The sequence below is a fragment of the Geotrypetes seraphini genome, chromosome 5 (assembly GCF_902459505.1).
Source record: "Geotrypetes seraphini chromosome 5, aGeoSer1.1, whole genome shotgun sequence".
NCBI lineage: Eukaryota > Metazoa > Chordata > Amphibia > Gymnophiona > Dermophiidae > Geotrypetes > Geotrypetes seraphini.
Genome location: NC_047088.1, coordinates 229,479,304 through 229,500,530, shown reverse-complemented (window position 1 = coordinate 229,500,530; position 21,227 = coordinate 229,479,304). Strand labels below are relative to the sequence as shown.

Sequence of the window (21,227 nt, the reverse complement as noted above, 5' to 3'; positions counted from 1 at the left end):
CTTCTTGGACAGTACAACTCCCAATAAATCTCAAAAACATTCAGGGGCTGTATGATATAAGACCTGAGGTACAATTGAGAGCACTTTATATTGTAATAGCTGTCACTCATTTTCTATGTAAAGTTATGAAAGTGCTGTCAATGGCGTAGTAAAGGGGGGAGGGGTTGATATGCCCTGGGTGTGGTCTTCCTCAGGGCGCTCACACTCCTCCTGCTGCACGCACGTGACCCTTCCCACCCCTTTTTATCTTTGGCCTGAGCAGCCACGAAGTAACTGCTCGCATTGGCTTCGGCGCTCTCTGATGTCACTTCCGGGACCCATGTCTAGGAAGTGACATCAGGGAGCATCGTGGCTACTTGCGCCAAAGATAAAAAAGTAATGGGGGGGAGGGAAGGGCATGCACGCGTGTGGCAGGAGGGCAGGGAAGAGGGAGGGAGAAGGGCGCCACTGACCCCGAGCGCCGGTCACCTTCCGCTACGCCACTGAGCGCTGTTATTTTCATCACAGTACATTCATAAAGATGTGCTGAATAACTAACAAATGAAATAATTTTGGGAACTTTCACCAATTCGGTGTTAGTGTTCATAGATGAATTGCTAGAGAAGAGATGTACTAAAGTCGCAAGCTGGAAATCAACATACAGTGGAGGAGGAGGAGTCTAATGGTCAGCTCACTGGGCTAAAAATCTGGAACACTGCATTTGGTTCTCGCTCTAATTTTATTTGACTCTGGGTAAGTCACTTAGGGCTCCTTTTATGAAGCTGCGTTAGCGGCTTTATCGCACGCACCTTTTTAGCACGCGCTAACCCCCGCGCTAGCCGAAAAACTACCGCCTGCTCAAGAGGAGGTGGTAGCGGCTAAGGCAAATTAGTGCGCGCTATTACACGCATTAAACCGCTAATGCAGCTTCGTAAAAGGAGCCCTTAGCCCTTCATCGCCCCAGGTATAAAAAACGTATTTTTACTGGTTCATACTTAAAACTGCGAGAGACAATCATGCGCAGGCAAAGCCAGGCCAACAATCGCGCGCAGGATATCAGCGCGCCAGATTTAAACTCAATCTGATAGCGCTCTGAGGGGGGTTGTGGGAGGGGAACCACCACACTTAACTCAGTAGTGTTGGCGCTGCTGTTGGGGGAAGGGGTGTTGTGGGGGGAGGGAACCCCCCATTATAGAGAAAACAGGCTTTTTCCCTATTTTTTAGGGAAAAAGTTCAGTTTCCTCTGTAATGTGTGTGTGTGTGTTGGGGTCCCCCACACACCCCCCCCAACTGCAGCACAACACTACTAAGTGGGGGGTTTCCCACATACACACCCTCAGAGCACCCTTGGAGCGCTTTCAAATTGAGTTTAAATCCAGCGCGCTGATGTCCTGAGCGCGATTGTGGGCCCGGCTTTGTCTGCGCACGATTGTCTCACGCAGTTTTGACGCGTCACCTTTTTTGGTTCATAGTTAAAAACGCGCAAGGCATGATTGTCTTATGCGGTTTTGACGCATCACCTTTTTACTAAGCTGCATTAAGCGTGAACGTGCACATAATACAATTTAAAATAGTTGTACCTTGGATCATAGGCGTTGGAACAGGGGAGGCCACAGGGCCATGGCCTTCCCAAAAATCGGCAGCCGACAGTTGATGCCTGCCCTACCACCCTTCCCGATGTTGTACTTTACATCTTCAGGGCAGCCGCCACACAGTGTCAACAAGCAGGCCTGCCCAAGAACCCTTCATTCTACTTCTGAGGGCAGGCCTGCTCATTTTATCTGCACTGTGGCTGCCCCAAAGATTTAAAGTTCAGTGCTGGGAGGAGGTAGGAAGTGTAGTTGGGAGCTGGCGATGGTCATGCACCAGGATTCTGCTGGGGCTAGGGCAGAACTCCTGGGTCCCCTTAAACCAAACAGAGTTCCGCTGCCCATTCCTTGGGACACGCTCACATATCTTGTGGTAACTGCCAGATTAGTACATGCTATTCTGGGTGCTAAAATCTTTTTGTCTTTTTTTTTTTTTTTGAGAGGGTATATTCGTGTTCAACACTAATCATATAGCCCATGTACATTTCTGCCCACTAGCTGGTTAATGCAGGATAACTGCATGAGTCCTTTTAGAGCATGATGTTATAAATGGTACCTAGCGATGCCTAGCATCTAGGTACTATTCAGCATGGGTGTCAATCAAACGCTAGATGTTGTTTATAGAATCACACCTAGTAATGTCTACCTCAACTTAGGCACCAGTTTTACTAAGGTGCACTAACCGATTAGCGCGCGCTAATCAAATTAGCGCACGCTAAACGCTAATGCATCCATAGACTAATATGCACGTGTTAGCGTTTAGCGCACGCTAATTCGATTAGCGCACCTTAGTACAACAGAGCTTAAGTGCCATAATATTAGGCCAGTATGTTAGGCCAGGATTTTCATGGCCTAATTTACCAGCACCTAACACAGACATCCTACCATCACCTAAGTCAGGGGTGGGGAACAAAGGCCGTAATCCAATCAGATTTTTAGGATTTTCCCAACGAATAAACATGAGATCTATTTGCATGCACTGCCTCCATTGTATGCAAATAGATCTCATGCATTTTCATTCGGGAAATCCTGAAAACCCGACTGGATTGCGGCCTTCATTCCCCCACCCCTGGCCTAAGTCATGCCACACTTATTCTCTACCCCAACCATGCTTACTTTGCAGGAAGGCACCTTGTTATAGGTGTCAGTAGGCACTGTGCTGAATATCACATGGAACTCATAATTGTTTTATTTTCATTTTATAAAATTAGCTTTTAATGGCATGGTCAATTACCACATCAATTAAGCTAATTAAACAAGTGTGAGTTCCACGTGGAACTTGGCTAGGTGTCCCTGATTTAGGTGCCAATTATAGAATTGGGGGCCTTACTGCTTACAAAATAAGTGTCAGAAAGTTCTCATGCAATAATTATTTTTAATGGCCACACACTACTAGCAACATTAATTCGAAAAAATAGAAAATTAAGCCGTTTTACTGTTGAAGTCAAAATGGTGATAGTGTGCAGAAAAAACCTGCACATGGTGCTAAATCCAGATTTTGCTGCAGCTTAATAAAAGAACCCTTTAGATTCAGAACCCAAAAGAGACAGAGAAAATACCTGTATATAATAATATAATAAATATAAGATACTTTGATTGTATGGCAGAAAGGCAGTCTATCAAATCCCTGACTCTTGTCAGTACTATTTTTTGTTTTAATGAAAAACATTAAAACATTTTATTTCTGATATTTGAAATAAATTATGTCTACCATTTAAAATTAAAATAAGAACATAAGAATAGCCTCACTGAGTCAGACCAGGAGCCCATTTTCACGGTGGCCAATCCAAGTCCCTAGAACCAGGCCATAACCCACGGAGTAGCAGCATTCCATGCAGAATCTCAAAGAATAGCAAGATTCTAGAATCCCAAATACTATCAACATTCCTTGCTACTGATCCAGGGCAAGCAGTGTCTTTTTCAATAACAGACTATGGACTTTTCCTCCAGGAAATTGTCCAAACCTTTCTCCGAACCAGCTACGCTATCCGCTCTTACCACAACCTCTGGCAATGCATTCCAGAGCATAACTATTCTTTGAGCGAAAAAAAAAATATTTCCTCCTATTGGTTTTCAAAGTGGCCGTGGCTATTTCTCCCTATGGTAGTTTGTGTGTCTACGTGCTTTGAAAATGAGCCCCTAAGTAATTTGTATAATAAAAGAAAGCTGACATTTCAAGAGGTTATCTCAAGCACAAGAGCAGATCATTCTTCTCACCCTGTATGCTAATAGAATAAAGGTATGATGCTCCTGAAAACAGCACTGCAAAATGCTGAAGATTTCACATGATGTTTGTTCACTCCCCAAAGGAGAAAATGTACTTACTGAAGCTTTCTCTGTTTGCAAAATGGTTAAAATAAGAATATTGAGAGAAAACACTGCAGGACACAATAGTGTCACCAGATGTTGCTTGACCTTATTGTAACTGTTTGCTGGTACTCTTTAAAGTGAACCAATCAGAACAATGAAGAAGATTGTAATCCTTCCTATATATTGTCGCTAGCCACTAACTACTTATTATAATCATTGCCCATGAAACTGGTCTATTGTTCTAGTGAATAATTTTTAAGGATGTGCACTTTCATTTTATTTAGTGTGTTCTGAAATGTACAGTATATACTTAAGAGGCAACTTTAGAAAGTATGGAGTGGAGAAATAGTCTGGTGGTTAGAGCAGCAGGTTCAAATCCTGCTGCTGACCTTGGGATCTTTGGCTCTCCAACGCCTCAGGCACAAAATTACGTTGCAAAACCCTCTGGGGATAGGATTGTGGATGGTGTGGATTATAAATTATTAAATAAATTAATATATCTGCAGTGTGCCATCTCAAGGGTGTCAGGTCAAAAGCGCGCCGGGACAAAGGTGCGCCCAGACAATTGAGCGCAGCGTGGGGGTGCACGCCGCACAAAATTACTGTTTTTAGGGCTCCGACAGGTGTGTGTGTGGGAGAACCCCCCCTACTTTACTTAATAGAGATCGCGCCGCGTTGTGGGGGCATTGTGGGGGGTTTGGGGGGTTGTAACCCCCCACATTTTACTGAAAACTTCACTTTTTCCCTCTTTTTAGGGAAAAAGTTAAGTTTACAGTAAAATGTGGACGGTTACAACCCCCCAAACCCCCCATAACGCCGGCGCGATCTCTATTAAGTAAACTGGGGGAGCTCCCCAACAAAAACCCCCGTCGGATCCCCTAAAAACTGTAATTTTCTTCGGAGCGCGCCTTTGTCTTTCAAGGGGTTGTCTATGAACCCATCTCGAGCTAGGCTGGGGGAACAGAAAACCAGATCCAAGAATCAAACTCAAGTCCTCCTCAGGGTTATGGATTTATAGGGGGCAGTGTCCCCAAATAGTTTTGAATACCTTCACTATACAACTGTTACTCCGCTATTAAAAAACAGTTCACTGGCTTCCAATCCAACACAGAATCTATATATATAAAATCGGAGGTATGTATGTGTGTGTGTATGTGCCGCGATCACGCAAAAACAGCTTGACCGATTTGAACGAAACTTGGTATGCAGATCCCTCACTACCTGGGATGATATGTTCTGGGGATCTCGCGGCCCACCTGCACACGTGGGCGGAGCTACAAACATAAAATCAGATTTCACCCATTCATGTCAATGGAAAAAATGTAAAAAGCTGCCATTCTCACAGTAATTCAAAAACGGCTTGACCGATTTGAACGAAACTTGGTATGTAGATCCCTCACTACCTGGGGTGATATGTTCTGGGGGTCTCACGGCCCACCTGCACACGTGGGCGGAGCTACAAACATAAAATCAGATTTCACCCATTCATGTCAATGGAAAAAAAATGTAAAAAGCTGCCATTCTCACAGTACTTCAAAAACGGCTTGACCGATTTGAACGAAACTTGGTATGCAGATCCCTCACTACCTGGGGTGATATGTTCTGGGGGTCTCGCGGCCCACAACTCTATGTTGCTTGCTCAAGGCTGGGTTCACCCAAGAATTTATATGTTCTTGCTCCAGGAGGTCAAACTAAAAATGTTGTTTATAATCACGTTTTGCATTAGTTGTATTGTATTCATTTTCTCAAATATTTCACATTATAATTTGAATATTGTACTTTTTATTAAGCTGTAAAAAAATAATTTCATTCACCACTATAAAGTATCTTTATTTGAATCCATTTACAGTGTTATTGCTATAATTAAATACCCGTGCAACGCCGGGGCATCAGCTAGTTTCCTATAAATTAGCTCTTTTAACATTCAAAATCAGACAATCAAAATGACCAGCTTTCCTGAATAGACTCCTTATTCCATATTCCACATCAAGAACCCTAAGATCAACAAATCAACATCTTCTCACAATCCCTTCTTTAAAGGTAATTAATACAAGGTGAAATTAAATATTTCCGGTCACAGCACCCCAGCAATGGAATCACTTACCTATTCAACTCTGGGAAGAAACAATATTGGAACAATTTCAAATGTCACTAAAAAGCTTCCTTTTCATTGATGATTTTGGGAATTACCCCCTCTTTTACAAAGGTGCGCTAAGCTTTTTAGTGCATGCTAAATATTAGCGCGCGCTAAGCATGTGCCAAAAGCTAACGCGTGCATAAGAACATAAGAATAGCCTTACTGGATCAGACCGATGGTCCATCAAGCCCAGTAACCCGTTCTCACAGTCCTATGGACACGTTAGCTAAATCCGCACTAAGCTTATCGCGCCTTTGTAAAAGAGGGCCTTAGCTTATTATGAAACCTCTAATTTCTTTTGCCCCACCATTAATGCTGTGATCTTGAAGAATAAGCATGGCTAGCCAACAGGGGCCTCCTCCCTTAGGGCTCCTTTTACTAAGGTGCGCTATGCTTTTTAGCGTGCGCTAAATCTACACATGTGCTAACCACGCGCTAAACGCTAATGCGTGCATCTTAGCCTATGGACACATTAGCGGTTAGTGCACGCGTAGATTTAGCGTGCGCTAAAAGCATGTTAAAATGCTTAGCGCACCTTAGTAAAACAGGGGGTAAATGTTTTTTCCTTAATTGTTCTTTTCTTTTTGAAATTGTAGTTCTTTAAAAAAAAAAAAAATCTTTATTGATTTGTAATCTAAAACAGTGTCATATAAATGAAAGAACAGTAGGTATTACATACATTACACTAATATCTGTACAGGTAACATATATATCATTCAAGATTTTCAGTTTCCCTACATATAATAGTAATAAAATATAACATAGTATAATATATAGTATAATTGAAGAATAAAGTTACCCAAATGTCTCCATCGATATTTATTCCTCCCACCCTCCAATCCCCCACCCCCATGGATGTGTAAAGGTAACTGAACAAAAGGAAAAATAGGATAAATATATTATTATAATTTCACAAATTTAGTCAATGGACTCCAAACTTTATTAAAAACACCGCTAAGTCCCCTACACTCTGCATTAATTCTTTCATATCTATACGTAGTGCATACGTTCACCCACCAAAAAGTGTAGCTTATTCTATCATAGTTCTACCCTTTTCCCCTCCCTTTCAAGTATGACGTCTTTACTTAGTCCATTGTATGTCTCTATGTGATTAATTTTAATGCACTGTACATTGCTTTGAATTTATTATAAAAGCGTTTTATCAAATTTTAATAAAACTTGAAATTTATGACAAAATATAGAGACTCTAGTGAATATCAAACACACAAACCTTTTCAATAGTTTTGAGCATATCATGACAGTAAGGCCCTCTTTTACTAAGGTGCGCTAAGCGTTTGCTAACCGCTAACACGTCCATAGGATAACACGCACACATTAGTGATTAGCGTATGATTAGCGTTTAGTGCGTGATTAGCACGCACTAATATTTATTGCGCGCTAAAAAGCATAGCGCACCTTAGTAAAAGAGGGGGGTAAGGGTCCTCACTTCTAGGTAAGGGTATGCGGAGTATGATCTCAGTCTCTCAAATGTACTGCTAATGCTCACCATAATATTTGCATGATGCCAAAGAGCGCTTCGTTCTGCAGTTCATAAGATGTAATATGTTTGGCAAGTCTAAAACTAATTCCAATATTTTTATTCCTCATTTTCTTAGAAGCCCAATATGGATTACATTAAAATAAATTGGTGATAACCAGGAAGGCCCAGTATAGTATTAAGCATTTAAACCAAATTAAGATATCTTAAATAGGTTTTCAGCACAGAGTGATTTTAACTAAAACTGTGGCTCCCAATATGATAGCAAATATTTCTGTCTCTTCCTGCCATATTTTCTTGGCTTTTGAGTGCAGCTCTTGATGGTTGACGGAGAAGCCTAATAGAGCAGCAGAGTGAGAATCAGGGAAGCCCAGTTCAAATCATACTATGGTGCTTTATGATCTCAAGCAAGTTAGCCATCCATTACCTCCTCAGATTGTAAGCCCTCTGAGGACAGCAAGATAGATACTGCACCTGAGTGTAACTCATCTTGGCCTATATCAGTGATCTCAAACTCCAACCCTTTGCAGGGCCACATTTAGGATTTGTAGGTACTTGGAGGGCCTCAGAAAAAAATAGTTAATGTCTTATTAAAGAAATGACTATTTTGCATGAGGTACAACTCTTTATAGTTCATAAATCTTTCTTTTTGGCTAATCCCCATTTTTACAAAGGTGCACTAAGCATTTTAGTGCACGCTAAACACGTGCTAATCTCTAATGCACGCATGTTATCCTATGTATGCATTAGCGGCTAGTGATTGGCCCAGGCACCTTAGGCCCCACCTGTGGGCGGGGCTTTGGGACGGCTGGGCCAATCCGGCCCCATTCTGGCGTCAGCTGGCTGCCGGACGGATGGGTTTGGCACCCGTCTGTCCGGCCAACTTTAAAAAAGGTACGAGGAAGGGGGGTGGGGGTGGGGGGGTCGGGGGGTCGGCCGGGGGGTCACGGGTCGGCTGGGGGGGACAATCGGGGGTTCTGGGGGGGTGGTCATTGGGGGAAGAGGGGTTGCATCGAGGGCAGGAGGGCCTGGGATCCCTCCTGCCCATATAGTAATGGGGGTGGGAGGTAGGGGGGTCGCTGGGGCCAGGGGGCTTGGGCTCCCTCCTGGACCAATCCAGTCGGGGGGTCGCCGGGGCCAGGAGAGCTTGGGCTCTCTCCTGGCCCACTCGAGTCGGGGGTCGCCGCGGGACAGGAGAGCCTGGGCTCTCTCCTGGCCCACTCGAGTCGTGGGTCGCCGCGGGCCAGGAGAGCTTGGGCTCTCTCCTGGCCCGATGTTAATTGCGAGAGGGGGTGATAGATCGCAGCAGGAGAGATTTCTCATCTTCCCTACCACGATGCCATCACTCCTCTACCGGAACTGCTGCGACCCGCGGCAAGAGAGATAGGGTAGAGGAGTGATGGCATCGCGGTAGGGGAGATGAGGCATCTCTCCTGCCGTGATGGTTGCGGTGGGTAGGTTGCCGGGCCGCTGAACTGATGGCGCCAGCAGCCATCAGTTCAGCGGCCCCTTTTTCGGCACTTAGACCTGGTTTGACTACATCTAAGTCAAAAAGGTCTAAGTGCCGACTAGGCAACCTGTAAATGTTTTGGTTATACCTGTTGTACGCCTAGGTGTAGGTCGGCCCACCTCCCACCCACTGCCCGCCCTTTCCCCTCCTCTAAACACACCTCTTTTCTCTCTGTGCGTCTAGAGGCAGGGGAAAGGCCTAAGCTGTTTTTAGATAGGTCTAGAAACCAGCTTTGGTTATGGGTACTTGGACAATCAGGCTTTTTGATCGTCCAAGTAGCCATTTAGGACACTTTTTAGACTTTTTTTTTTATTAACCCCTTAGTGTGTCTTTGTAAAAGAGGGCCTAAGTCTTAATAATAATATTGTAATTTATAGCTAAAGAGACGTATGATCAGGAAACCATTTTATTTTATTTTTGTGATTATGATAAACATACCGAGGGCCTCAAAATTGTACCTGGCAGGCTGCATGTGGCCCCCGGGCCGCGCATTTGAGACCACTGTGCCTACTCTTAAAGGAATTGTTTGTTTTCTTCTTTTGTTTTTTTGCATTCGTATTCCCATATTTCTGTACTGCATACATATATAAAATTTCTCAATAAATAAATAAATAAAAAAAAATTAACTTGCCTCATTTTAATACAGATTTTTTTATTGTTGTTTTATAGATTATATGTCACAGAAGGAATCATTCTCAACATGATAAGTCTGGCATTATTACCTCATTAGAGCATTTGGTAAGTATGACAATATATACAGAATGGGGGGAGGGGCAGTTTTACAACTGGACACTTCCATTTAATCACCCCAAGGATGCAAAGTGGGAGGTGATGCTATAATGGCATCCGAACACCCAAGTTCTGTTAGAGAATTCTAGCATAACCTAGTATTAATGCTTTTAACATTCACATGCTCGCTGTTACACCAGTTATAAAACGGTTGTACCTGTAGGTGCCTAAAGCCCTCTTTTACTAAGGTGCGCTAACCGATGAACGCGTTCATCGATTTAGCGTGCGCTAAATGCTAATGTGTGCATGTTAGTCTATGGACGCGTTAGCGTTTAGCGCGCACTAATCAAATTAGCGCAACTTAGTAAAAGAGGGGGGTAAATGTAGCAGTAAAGCATGTAACTTACAGTATTCTATAAGTTATGCACATAATTGGGAGCCCCGCCCATGTCCTGTGATGCTCCATCCATTTATATACCCTCTTGCATTTTATACACTATGGGGCTCATAATTGAAACTTAAAACCTACCCAAATTGGCACTTGGATGACCTAAAAAACAATTTTAATCGCTAATTTGATGTTAATGTTGTTTGTTTGTTTAGTGGTTCGTTTGTTTTTAGGGGGGGGTTCATACATATGACCTATGTTGAATTGTATTGTATTGTGATTACATATGTATGACTTTCCTTCAAATTCAATAAGAATTATTAAACATAAAAAGCAGGTCATCCAAGTGCAAATGAACCAAATTTCTGGACGTATCCAGGGATTTTTTAGGCCTCTGAATGCCACTGTGTGCCCAGAGCTAAAATGGGCATATCTGTAGGAGTGGTTAGGGTGGGATAGGGGCTAACCGATTAGCGTACGCTAATTGAATTAGTGCACGCTAATTGAATTAGCGCGCACTAAACACTAGCGCGTCCATAGACTAACATGCATATGTTAGCGTTTAGCGCGTGCTGATCGGTTAGCGCACCTTAGTAAAAGAGGGCCTTAGTCGTCCTTCAGAAATAATCGAATGTTATGACTCAGGTTTAAGTGCCAAAAAGATAGCCAAAGTGACCAGATAACCACTGCAGAGACACTCCCCCCCCCCCCCAGTGTTCACTGATCCCCTAACACCCCCACAAAGATCAAAATAAAACATACATACCTGTCTCTGGAACATCAGCAACTGCTATAGGAAAGACTAGTAGAGCTTCATACAGTTCATAGTCTAAAGCGCGCGAGGACAAAGGCGCGCCGACAACCGAGCGCGGACAACTGAGAGCAGGACTTCATCGCGCCAAAGAAAAACCCTTTAAAATACGGTTTTACGGTTTTAAAATACCCTTTAAAATAAATTTTTTCTTCGGCGCGACACCCCCCCCATCAGAGCCCTTTAAAATACAGTTTTTCTTCAGCGCGATTAAGCCCTGCGCTCAGTTCTCCGCGCTCGGTTGTCGGCACTCATTTGTCCTCGCGCGCTTTTGATCCGTCACCGCTTCATACAGGTGTCTTAAGTAACCTGAGGGTTGAGCTAGTGAACTAAAGAGAGGAAGACCCAGGCCCATAAGCCACTCTACCCACTAAATTCATGATGGAAAATGTGAGCCCACCAACCCCCCCCCACAACCGTACTCTACTGCCATATAGGTATCACCTGCAGCCATAATGACTATTGGGGTTGTATACAAGTTGGTATAGTGGGTTTGGGGGGCTCACCATAACCTATAAGGGGCTTCTGGTGAGATGTTTATGTGGCACCCCTTTTGTGAAGTTCACAACAGTGCCCTGGAAGGTGTCCAACTGCTTTGTTGCCATGTCTGGGTGGCCAGTCATCACAATACTGGCCCCTCCCATGTCCAAATTGTCTTTTTCTGGGCATTTGGGACTTAGATGAATTTTTAGTCAAAAATGTGGTATAAAGATAGACAGTCTGGATGATCAATGGTGTGGATGTCCAGTCGATTTTCGAAAAAGATTTATTTTAGACCTATTTTTCGAAAATAGACATTTTTCTACTCCCGCCTTTGGGCGTCCAGTGCCATACGACCGAATTGGACTTAGATGTTTCTTTTTATTATGCCCCGCCACCTAATTTAAGTGTGTTCTTAGACAACCCTCTTTTGAGACAATAGTGTTTAGCCATGCATAAGTTACATAAGGGTCTTTTTGCTAAGCTGCAGTAAGGATTTAACAAACACATGCCACAACTTAAAAGGGTTTACTGGGGGACGTGCTGAGGCATCCCATTGCAAAAATATTCAAATTGAAAAGTGATTGGGATACCGGAGTACACAGGTTATACTGCCTTGAGACAGCCCATAGGGGTGAAACCTGTATTCATGTCTGCTGACACAACTCCCCCCCCTCCCCCCCGCCGACATAATTTAAGATAAGTGTAACATTTTTTCAAAACAAATAGAAATAATTTTTTTTTTTTTTTTTGGGGGGGGGTGAATAAACAAGTTAAAGATTTATTGCTTTACAAAGGGGATATTTTAAGAAGTTTCAGGATGTGTGGAAACCATTAACAAAATATTGTAAGGATTAAGTAAAATTATTTCCCTTTTAATTATCAGTTCAGGATATAGGGAGGGGGGTATTTTTATTATTACATCTATATATATAAAATCGGAGGTATGTATGTGTGTATGTATGTATGTGTGTGTGTATGTGCCGCGATCACGCAAAAACGGCTTGACTGATTTGAACGAAACTTGGTATGCAGATCCCTCACTACCTGGGATGATATGTTCTGGGGGTCTCGCGGCCCACCTGCACACGTGGGCGGAGCTACAAACATAAAATCAGATTTCACCCATTCATGTCAATGGAAAAAATGTAAAAAGCTGCCATTCTCACAGTAATTCAAAAACGGCTTGACCGATTTGAACGAAACTTGGTATGCAGATCCCTCACTACCTGGGGTGATATGTTCTGGGGGTCTCGCGGCCCACCTGCACACGTGGGCGGAGCTACAAACATAAAATCAGATTTCACCCATTCATGTCAATGGAAAAAATGTAAAAAGCTGCCATTCTCACAGTAATTCAAAAACGGCTTGACCGATTTGAACGAAACTTGGTATGCAGATCCCTCACTACCTGGGGTGATATGTTCTGGGGGTCTCGCGGCCCACCTGCACACGTGGGCGGAGCTACAAACATAAAATCAAATTTCACCCATTCATGTCAATGGAAAAAATGTAAAAAGCTGCAATTCTCACAGTAATTCAAAAACGGCTTGACCGATTTGAACGAAACTTGGTATGCAGATCCCTCACTACCTGGGGTGATATGTTCTGGGGGTCTCGCGGCCCACCTGCACACGTGGGCGGAGCTACAAACAGAAAATCAGATTTCACCCATTCATGTCAATGGAAAAAATGTAAAAAACTGCCATTCTCACAGTACTTCAAAAACGGCTTGACCGATTTGAACGAAACTTGGTATGCAGATCCCTCACTACCTGGGGTGATATGTTCTGGGGGTCTCGCGGCCCACCTGCACACGTGGGCGGAGCTACAAACAGAAAATCAGATTTCACCCATTCATGTCAATGGAAAAAATGTAAAAAGCTGCCTTTCTCACTGTAATTCAAAAACGGCTTGACCAATTTGAACGAAACTTGGTATGCAGATCCCTCACTACCTGGGGTGATATGTTCTGGGGGTCTCGCGGCCCACCTGCACACGTGGGCGGAGCTACAAACAGAAAATCAGATTTCACCCATTCATGTCAATGGAAAAAATGTAAAAAGCTGCCATTCTCACAGTAATTCAAAAACGGCTTGACCGATTTGAACGAAACTTGGTATGCAGATCCCTCACTACCTGGGGTGATATGTTCTGGGGGTCTCGCGGCCCACCTGCACACGTGGGCGGAGCTACAAACAGAAAATCAGATTTCACCCATTCATGTCAATGGAAAAAATGTAAAAAGCTGCCATTCTCACAGTAATTCAAAAACGGCTTGACCGATTTGAACGAAACTTGGTATGCAGATCCCTCACTACCTGGGGTGATATGTTCTGGGGGGTCTCGTGGCCCACCTGCACACGTGGGCGGAGCAACAAACAGAAAATCAGATTTCACCCATTCATGTCAATGGAAAAAATGTAAAAAGCTGCCTTTCTCACTGTAATTCAAAAACGGCTTGACCGATTTGAACGAAACTTGGTATGCAGATCCCTCACTACCTGGGGTGATATGTTCTGGGGGGTCTCGCGGCCCACCTGCACACGTGGGCGGAGCTACAAACAGTAAATCAGATTTCACCCATTCATGTCAATGGAAAAAATGTAAAAAGCTGCCATTCTCACAGTAATTCAAAAACGGCTTGACCGATTTGAACGAAACTTGGTATGCAGATCCCTCACTACCTGGGGTGATATGTTCTGGGGGTCTCGCGGCCCACAACTCTATGTTGCTTGCTCAAGGCTGGGTTCTCCCAAGAATTTATATGTTCTTGCTCCAGGAGGTGAAACTAAAAATGTTGTTTATAATCACGTTTTGCGTTAGTTGTATTGTATTCATTTTGTCAAATATTTCACATTATAATTTGAATATTGTACTTTTTATTAAGCTGTAAAAAAATAATTTCATTCACCACTATAAAGTATCTTTATTTGAATCCATTTACAGTGTTGTTGCTATAATTAAATACCCGTGCAACGCCGGGGCATCAGCTAGTATATTATATAATAATGGAAGATATGGATGGGAAAGGGGAAGGGATAAAAATTTATATAATGTACCAATGATTGTTTATAAGTGATATATTTATTGTTACTGTGAATGAATATATTTTACAGTTAATGTAATTTTGAAAATGAATAAAGAATATTAAAAAAAGAAAAGAAAAATACTGAACTAATAAAGGAAAATGTTGCAGTCTATTCTCATTGATAGTGATTTGAGAATATCACCTCTGATTGTCCTGGAGCGAAAAAAAAATTAGAGCATAACCATTAATGGGGAAAATAGAAAAAAAATTGGCCCCGGTAGTAAAAGTAGCTTTACCATGCAGGAATGACCAACGTAAAAATGAGCTAAAGATACTTTTTACCTGAATTTGGAAAAGGGCCCTTTAAGTACTTCTTGGGAATGATGGAATGTTGAAATTATTCTAAAAATAAACTGAATTTACATCCTCTTGAACATTACTACAAGTTGAATGTTTGTGTTGTATTTCTTTTCATTGCATTTTCCTCACAGGTTGAAGAAAGGAAAGAAGGGTATCTAAATAAAACCAAAATAGCAGATGGAGGGAAAAAGATGAGGTAATGGTATATTTTATGTCGCCTGTTAACTCCATCTTGGTTAGTTTTAATATACCATGACAGGACTGAACCCTGTAAGGAGTCATTTTACTAAGCTCGGGGAGGGGTGGGGGGTGGGTTAATCATGCTTAATGCAGCTACAAATGGAGTACTGTAAGACATGCTCAAGTGTCCTATGGTAACTTCCAAATGTGCACACACTAACATAATGCAAAAACATATTTTTTGAGGGGTTTGTCATAGATGGAGAGTGGGCATTTCTGTGCTAAGAGTAAGTGCATTTTCATTAATATGCACTAACTGGTTCTTGTGGGATACGTCGCAAGCCCTTACAACTTACAAAATAGACGGTGGTAAGTGCTCATGTGGTAATTTTTTTAAATGGTTGCTTGCCAAAGGCAACATTAGTGCATAGCCATTAATATAAAAAAATATATATATTTACATACAGTCAAACCTTGGTTTGCGAGTAACGTGGTTTGCAAGTGTTTTGCAAGATAAGCAAAACACTCTAGCAAATCATGCCTTGCACACCGAGCGTTGACTCGATTTGTGAGCCCCCACCCCCGAGAACCGGCATCACCCGCCCAAATCCATACCGTGATCTGGCGCTGGCTTGCAGCACCAACCCACAGGACGTGCCGGTGCTGGAAGAGCCTGCAGCTGATCTCTGCTTGGATGTGGAACCAATCATCTGAGTTTCCCTTACTTCCTATGGAGAAACTTACTTTGATATACGAGCACTTTGGTTTAGGAGTATGCTTCTGGAATGAATTATGCTCGCAAACCAAGGTTCCACTTATAGAAAATAGGTGATTTTAAGGCTATGGTAATAATGGCTTTAATGGAAAGACCCGTGTAAGACTGCTAAGGCCTTTTTATGTCACAAATTAGTAAAATTACTCCTAAGTAGCCCCCTGCTTTACAAAGTCGTGCTAGCATTTTTACTGCCGGCCACTGTGGTAACAGCTCCAACACTCATAGAATTCCTATGAGCGTCTGAGCTGTTACCACCGTGGCTGGCACTAACAACACTAGGACGGCTTTGTAAAGGAAGGGGATAAGCAAAAATATGTTGGATATGATCTGGGGATGTGCATTTGTTGTCATGTGAAGGTAAACGCAGTAGAGCGCTATACCACGGGCCATCAAGGTAAATGCTCCAATGCTCAAAGGAATTGAATGAGAATTGGAGCATTTACCTCACTGGCCTGTAGTAAAAAGCTCTACCACACCTTATTTTTTTCAAGCACCTCTGCAATAGTGCTTATTGGGCTAGATACTTCAGAAACATTTAGAGAAGTGGAGAAGGCAGAGGCATAAGACATTTTCCCCAATCATGTTGAAGCTAATTGATAAGCTGTCACAGTAGCCTATCCCTGCCTTCCTTTTCCCAAATCCCTTGGCTGATGATGTCAGTAACTCAATAGGAAACTGAATTAAAACACCAGAAGAACATAACTTTATTCTCTCCATTCTGAAAAAAGTGACAGCAAATTACTGCTTCACAAATTTACTTTGCTGAATTACAAAAGTGATTAAAAAAAATAATAATAAAAAAATATATATATATATATATATATATATATTGGCCAGGATTTTCTGGGCCTACATTTCCAGCACCTATCTTTGTGTGAATCACCCTTACGTAGGTGCTTTAGGCCGCCTAAACCACTTCCAGCATTGGCCATGCCTACTTTGGCATTCTGTGGCCTAAAGCGTCTATGTAGGCACAATTCCAGCACAAATTTTCTTTGTGTCGGTGTGTGCCTCAAATCTCTGTTGAAAACACCGTTTGGATGGCATTTTTAATGGAGGTATGGGTGCCTATCAATGCAAAGAAAATCAGCACTGGTTAGAGAATCTGGGTCTTCCTGTCTTGGTATAGAAATGCTTTTAACAGTTTTCTGAATCTGAGATAGTGTCACAAGATCATAGTATAAGTGGTAGTTGATTCCTGTATTTTGCTAATTGATATTGGATAGATAAAGTAATTTGCCTGGTAGACTTTATATTATTGCATGCTGGGAATTATAAGTGGAAAAGATTTCTGGTGGAATATCTGTTGGAGGCCCGATGGAGTAGGTGGTCAACTCTGTTAGGTCGTCAGGGGCATTCCCTATCAGGATCTTAAAGGCAGTGATGCCTAATCTAAAGTTGTTCCATGTGATTATGGGCAGCCAATGTGATTTCATATAGGCCCTCTTTTACAAAGGTGTGCTAAGCGTTTTAGTGCGCGTTTAGCACATGCTAAATCAACATGTGCGCTAACCGCTAACGCACCCGTAGGATAACATGCATGCATTAGCGTTTAGTGTGTGATTAGCGTGCGCTAATATTTATCACGCGCTAAAAAGCCTAGCGCACCTTTGTAAAAGAGGGGGTGTCCCAATTTCCAAAGTCTGTTTATGTAGTTATTGATTTTTTTAAAGAAAATTTTCAGTTTGTATTAATTTAATTAATTTTTATTTGTGATATTTTAATTGTCATAGGATTTTATGAATTAAAACAAAAAAACCTTTTCATTTTTCTTTCCTTTTCTATTTTGGAATGGAGTTCTTTTTCTAATTGTTTTGAAATATATATTGTAAACTGCTTGGATCTTTTTTGGCTATTATGTGGTATATAAAGTTTTTAATAAACATAAACATGTGTTTTACTGCTGTACTTTGAACTAGTTGTAGTCGTGATAGCACCATTTTAGAACAAAGAACTAGTGTTACCTTACAGAATAATGCCATCATACCCAGAATTTTGTGCCGCTCTTAAAACATATTTATTTAGAGATGTTTTTTGTGTATCATTTTTTTTTTTTTCTTCGCTCCCTTTTTGTTTGTTTCCTTTTGAGTTTTGATCTGTTCTCAGTCTAGGGGCCCTAAACCCTGCTATTCAAAAAATTTATCTAGATATCAAAACTCATCCCCATGTCTATCCCCTCTCTTGTAAATATCCCTTCAAAGTCTCATTCACTCTTGTAATTTTCCTTTCAAAGTCTCAATCATATAAACCCTAAATTGTAATTTTCATGGAAATGTTCAGTTACCTTCTTTTGTAATCCGCCTGGAACTGCAAGGTACGAGAGGAATAGAAGTCACTAATGTAATGTAATACTTTCACTAGCAAGATCTTTTTTTTTTTTCTCACTGTCTGATGCTTTAAAACAGAGTTCTATCTTTTATTCTTTTTCTATTTAGTAATTTTAGATAGTTTTATTTTGAATGTAAACCACCTAGACAGCCTTGGCTCTAGGGCGATATATCAAATTTTAATAAAAAGTTGAAAAAAACTTGGAATTAGTTTAGTTGAGATAGGATTAGGGATTGCACTAAGATTCAGAAATCCTCTGTTTTCGAACTATTTTCTGATGGACCTGAGCTTTCTCATCACAATTTCTACTCCTATTATCTGTCCTCTACAGCAGTGTTTCTCACCCTGGTCCTCGAGTAACCCCTTGCCAGTCAGGTTTTCAGGATAGCCACAATGAATATGTATAAACTTGATTTGCATACATTGCCTCCATTGTATGAAAATTTCTTTCATGCATAGGGGTTACCAGATTTTACTTTTGTAAAATCCAGACCCTTGGCCCTGCCTCAGGCCTGCACAGTTCTGCCTATCTCTACCCCATTCTGCCCAAGTCATGCCCCAGCCATGCCCCCCCTCAACCTGTTCTCATGCTCAGAGCTGCGTCGGAATGGCATCTGCGCATGCGCAAGTGTGACACGATGATTTCACTGTGTTACATCCGCGCATGCGCAGATGCTCTCCCGACGTGGTCCCGAGCTAGAATCTTTTCAAAACCTGGTCAAAGTGCCGGGTTTTGAAAAGCTTTCCAGAAGCCTGGACATGTCCGAGTGAATCTAGACATCTGGTAACCCCCTGACAAGGGGATACTCTAGGACCGAGTTGAGAAACCCTGTTCTACAGTAGTGATTCCATAAGCAAGTTCACCCTCGTCTATAGTTGCCTCAATGGTGGTACTGAGAAATGATGGGTCACTCTGCATCCTCACTAATGCCATTCTTAGCCCTAGTGTTGAATTAATGGGTGAACACGTTTTTATGCTCATCACCATGCAATAAATTTGTAATATGAATTTTTTCTTTCCTTTCTATGTCTATAGTAGCTGTAACCTTGCTGAGATTTGGTCTAGGTGTCATATAACTAGATCATAAGGTGAAAGTGCTCAATAAGCCATGGTGGAAGCAATGCCTTAGAAACTGACCGCAGTTATTAATCACCAGCATTATTAAAGACTTCTCCATTCAGCAGTGTATATTAATCAACACTCACTATTCTAAGCTAAGCATGTGAAGCTGCAGCTGGAACTGTGAGGGCATTAGGGTGAGGCTGGCTGGCTGAGTTCAGTGGTCAGGTGCAAGGACTTTGCTGGCCAGCTAATGAATATTGGCTTAGTTGGCTATGACTCAGCCAGCCAAATGTAAACTGGAACTTCAATGCTGGTTGTCAGATATGGCATTGGCATTGAATTTCCAGTTTTGCCTCCTGAGGTCTAAATATTGGGCAGTTATTATATAGCTGTATATATCTACCTATTATCCTTTTAATGCATATTCTTCCACTTTAAAAAGCATTTAGTAATGTACATAAACAGTATATACTGTTTTCACCATTAAGCATTATCATATAGGTTGTTTTTCAGTTCTAAGAGATGACATAATTGTGATCAATAGTGATTTTATAGTGTGCTGCCATCTTCTGTGCATTGCATAGAATGCAGGCATCATTTCTGTGTACTGGGTAGATCACAGCATGCCTGCTTTCTAGTGGTTATTCTTTAGCATTTCAACAAGGAAAACACCCATACACTTTTCTATGTATTTTCTATCATTAATTGTATAGCATTCTATGATTTATAATGGAAATTTTCTATATAGGGAATGGAACTTAATACGCCATTTTTTTTTCTGTGTGGTTACAATCAAAACAGTTTAAATATTTTAACCCTCCCCTCCCCCTTTTACAAAGCCGAGCAGCAACTGCTTCAGTCCGACCACCGCAGGCTGCCTAGGTAATCGGCTTTTTAAAAGTGGGCCTTAGAAAGGTACTTATTCTCTACCTGAGGCAATGAAGTGTTAAGTGACTTGCCCAGAGTCACAAGGAGCTACAGTGGGAACTGAATAGTACCCCAGGGTGCTAAGGCAGCTGCTGTAACCACTTGGCCACTCCTTATTTTTCCTTTTCCTTATCTGTTTAGTTCAAATCCAATCCTTATGTTTATATACCGGGTCCTTTCCTAAGTTAGGGGCTCGACTCGGTTAACATAAAGAAGCGAGGAGATGGCAACCAAAGCTAATTTAAAGGATCTGTAATCGATATAGCAAGAGCACATTTCTAAATCCTCAGTACGGTTACTCAGGTATTGTTTGTTGAAAAAGTAATGTTTTTAAAGACTTTCTAAAAGTACAGTGGTGCCTCACACAACGAACTTAATTGGTTCCAGGAGCAAGTTTGTTATGCGAAAAGTTCGTTATGTGAAACACGTTTTCCCATAACAATACATGTTAAAAAAAATAATTCTTTCTTTAGCATAAAATATGCTAAGATGACATAAAAAAAGATAAATTTTTTGTTATTATTTTTATTTAGATACATCTAAAAACATAATTGTTTTTTAAAACACACATTTTTAAAATTTAAAGACAGACTAAGTAGAGTCTAATTTTACAGTGAGAGAGGGCAGAGTCTCAGCGGCAAAAACTGGGACTTAACTGTTCATTTTTTTTTCTAGCATCAGGGAAGCGGCGAGAGTAGCTCCGCCCCCCCAACGCATCAGCAGTAGGCGCTGGGCCCCTGCGAGCCGACGGTCCGCCACTGCACAGGGAGCCAGGCGGAGAGAGGGCAGTTAAGCGCAGTGCCTGCGCGGAAGGATGCAGCTCGGGCGACTTCGTTGTGTGAAACGAAGTTCGTTGTAGGAAGCAAGACATGAAGTTCGTTGTGCGCAGCGTTCGCTGTGCGAGGCGTTCGTTATGCGAGGCACCACTGTATATACAGTATAGAGAAAGTAGTTCTAATCTCAACAGAAAGTTCATTCCAAATTCATAAAGAATTGAAGGAGACTGAAACAAAAGGAAAAAAAAAAAAGCTCCATGAAAGATTTTGAATACTATGCTTGCACATTTAAATGGAATTCTAAAATAAACCGGAAGCCATGAAGTGCCTTCAGTAGAAGGGAGACATAGTCATAT

The 21,227-nt window shown here is 41.8% G+C and overlaps 1 protein-coding gene across 1 annotated transcript in view; it reads left to right on the top strand.

The window, feature by feature from the left end:
* ARHGAP15 (Rho GTPase activating protein 15) overlaps nucleotides 1-21,227 on the top strand; it is an 850,722-nt gene that overhangs the window by 83,811 nt on the left and 745,684 nt on the right. The window contains exons 3-4 of the mRNA XM_033947260.1: nucleotides 9,693-9,761; nucleotides 14,954-15,018. Coding sequence (XP_033803151.1) covers nucleotides 9,693-9,761; nucleotides 14,954-15,018 — 134 coding nt within the window. The remainder of the gene's footprint in view (nucleotides 1-9,692; nucleotides 9,762-14,953; nucleotides 15,019-21,227) is intronic.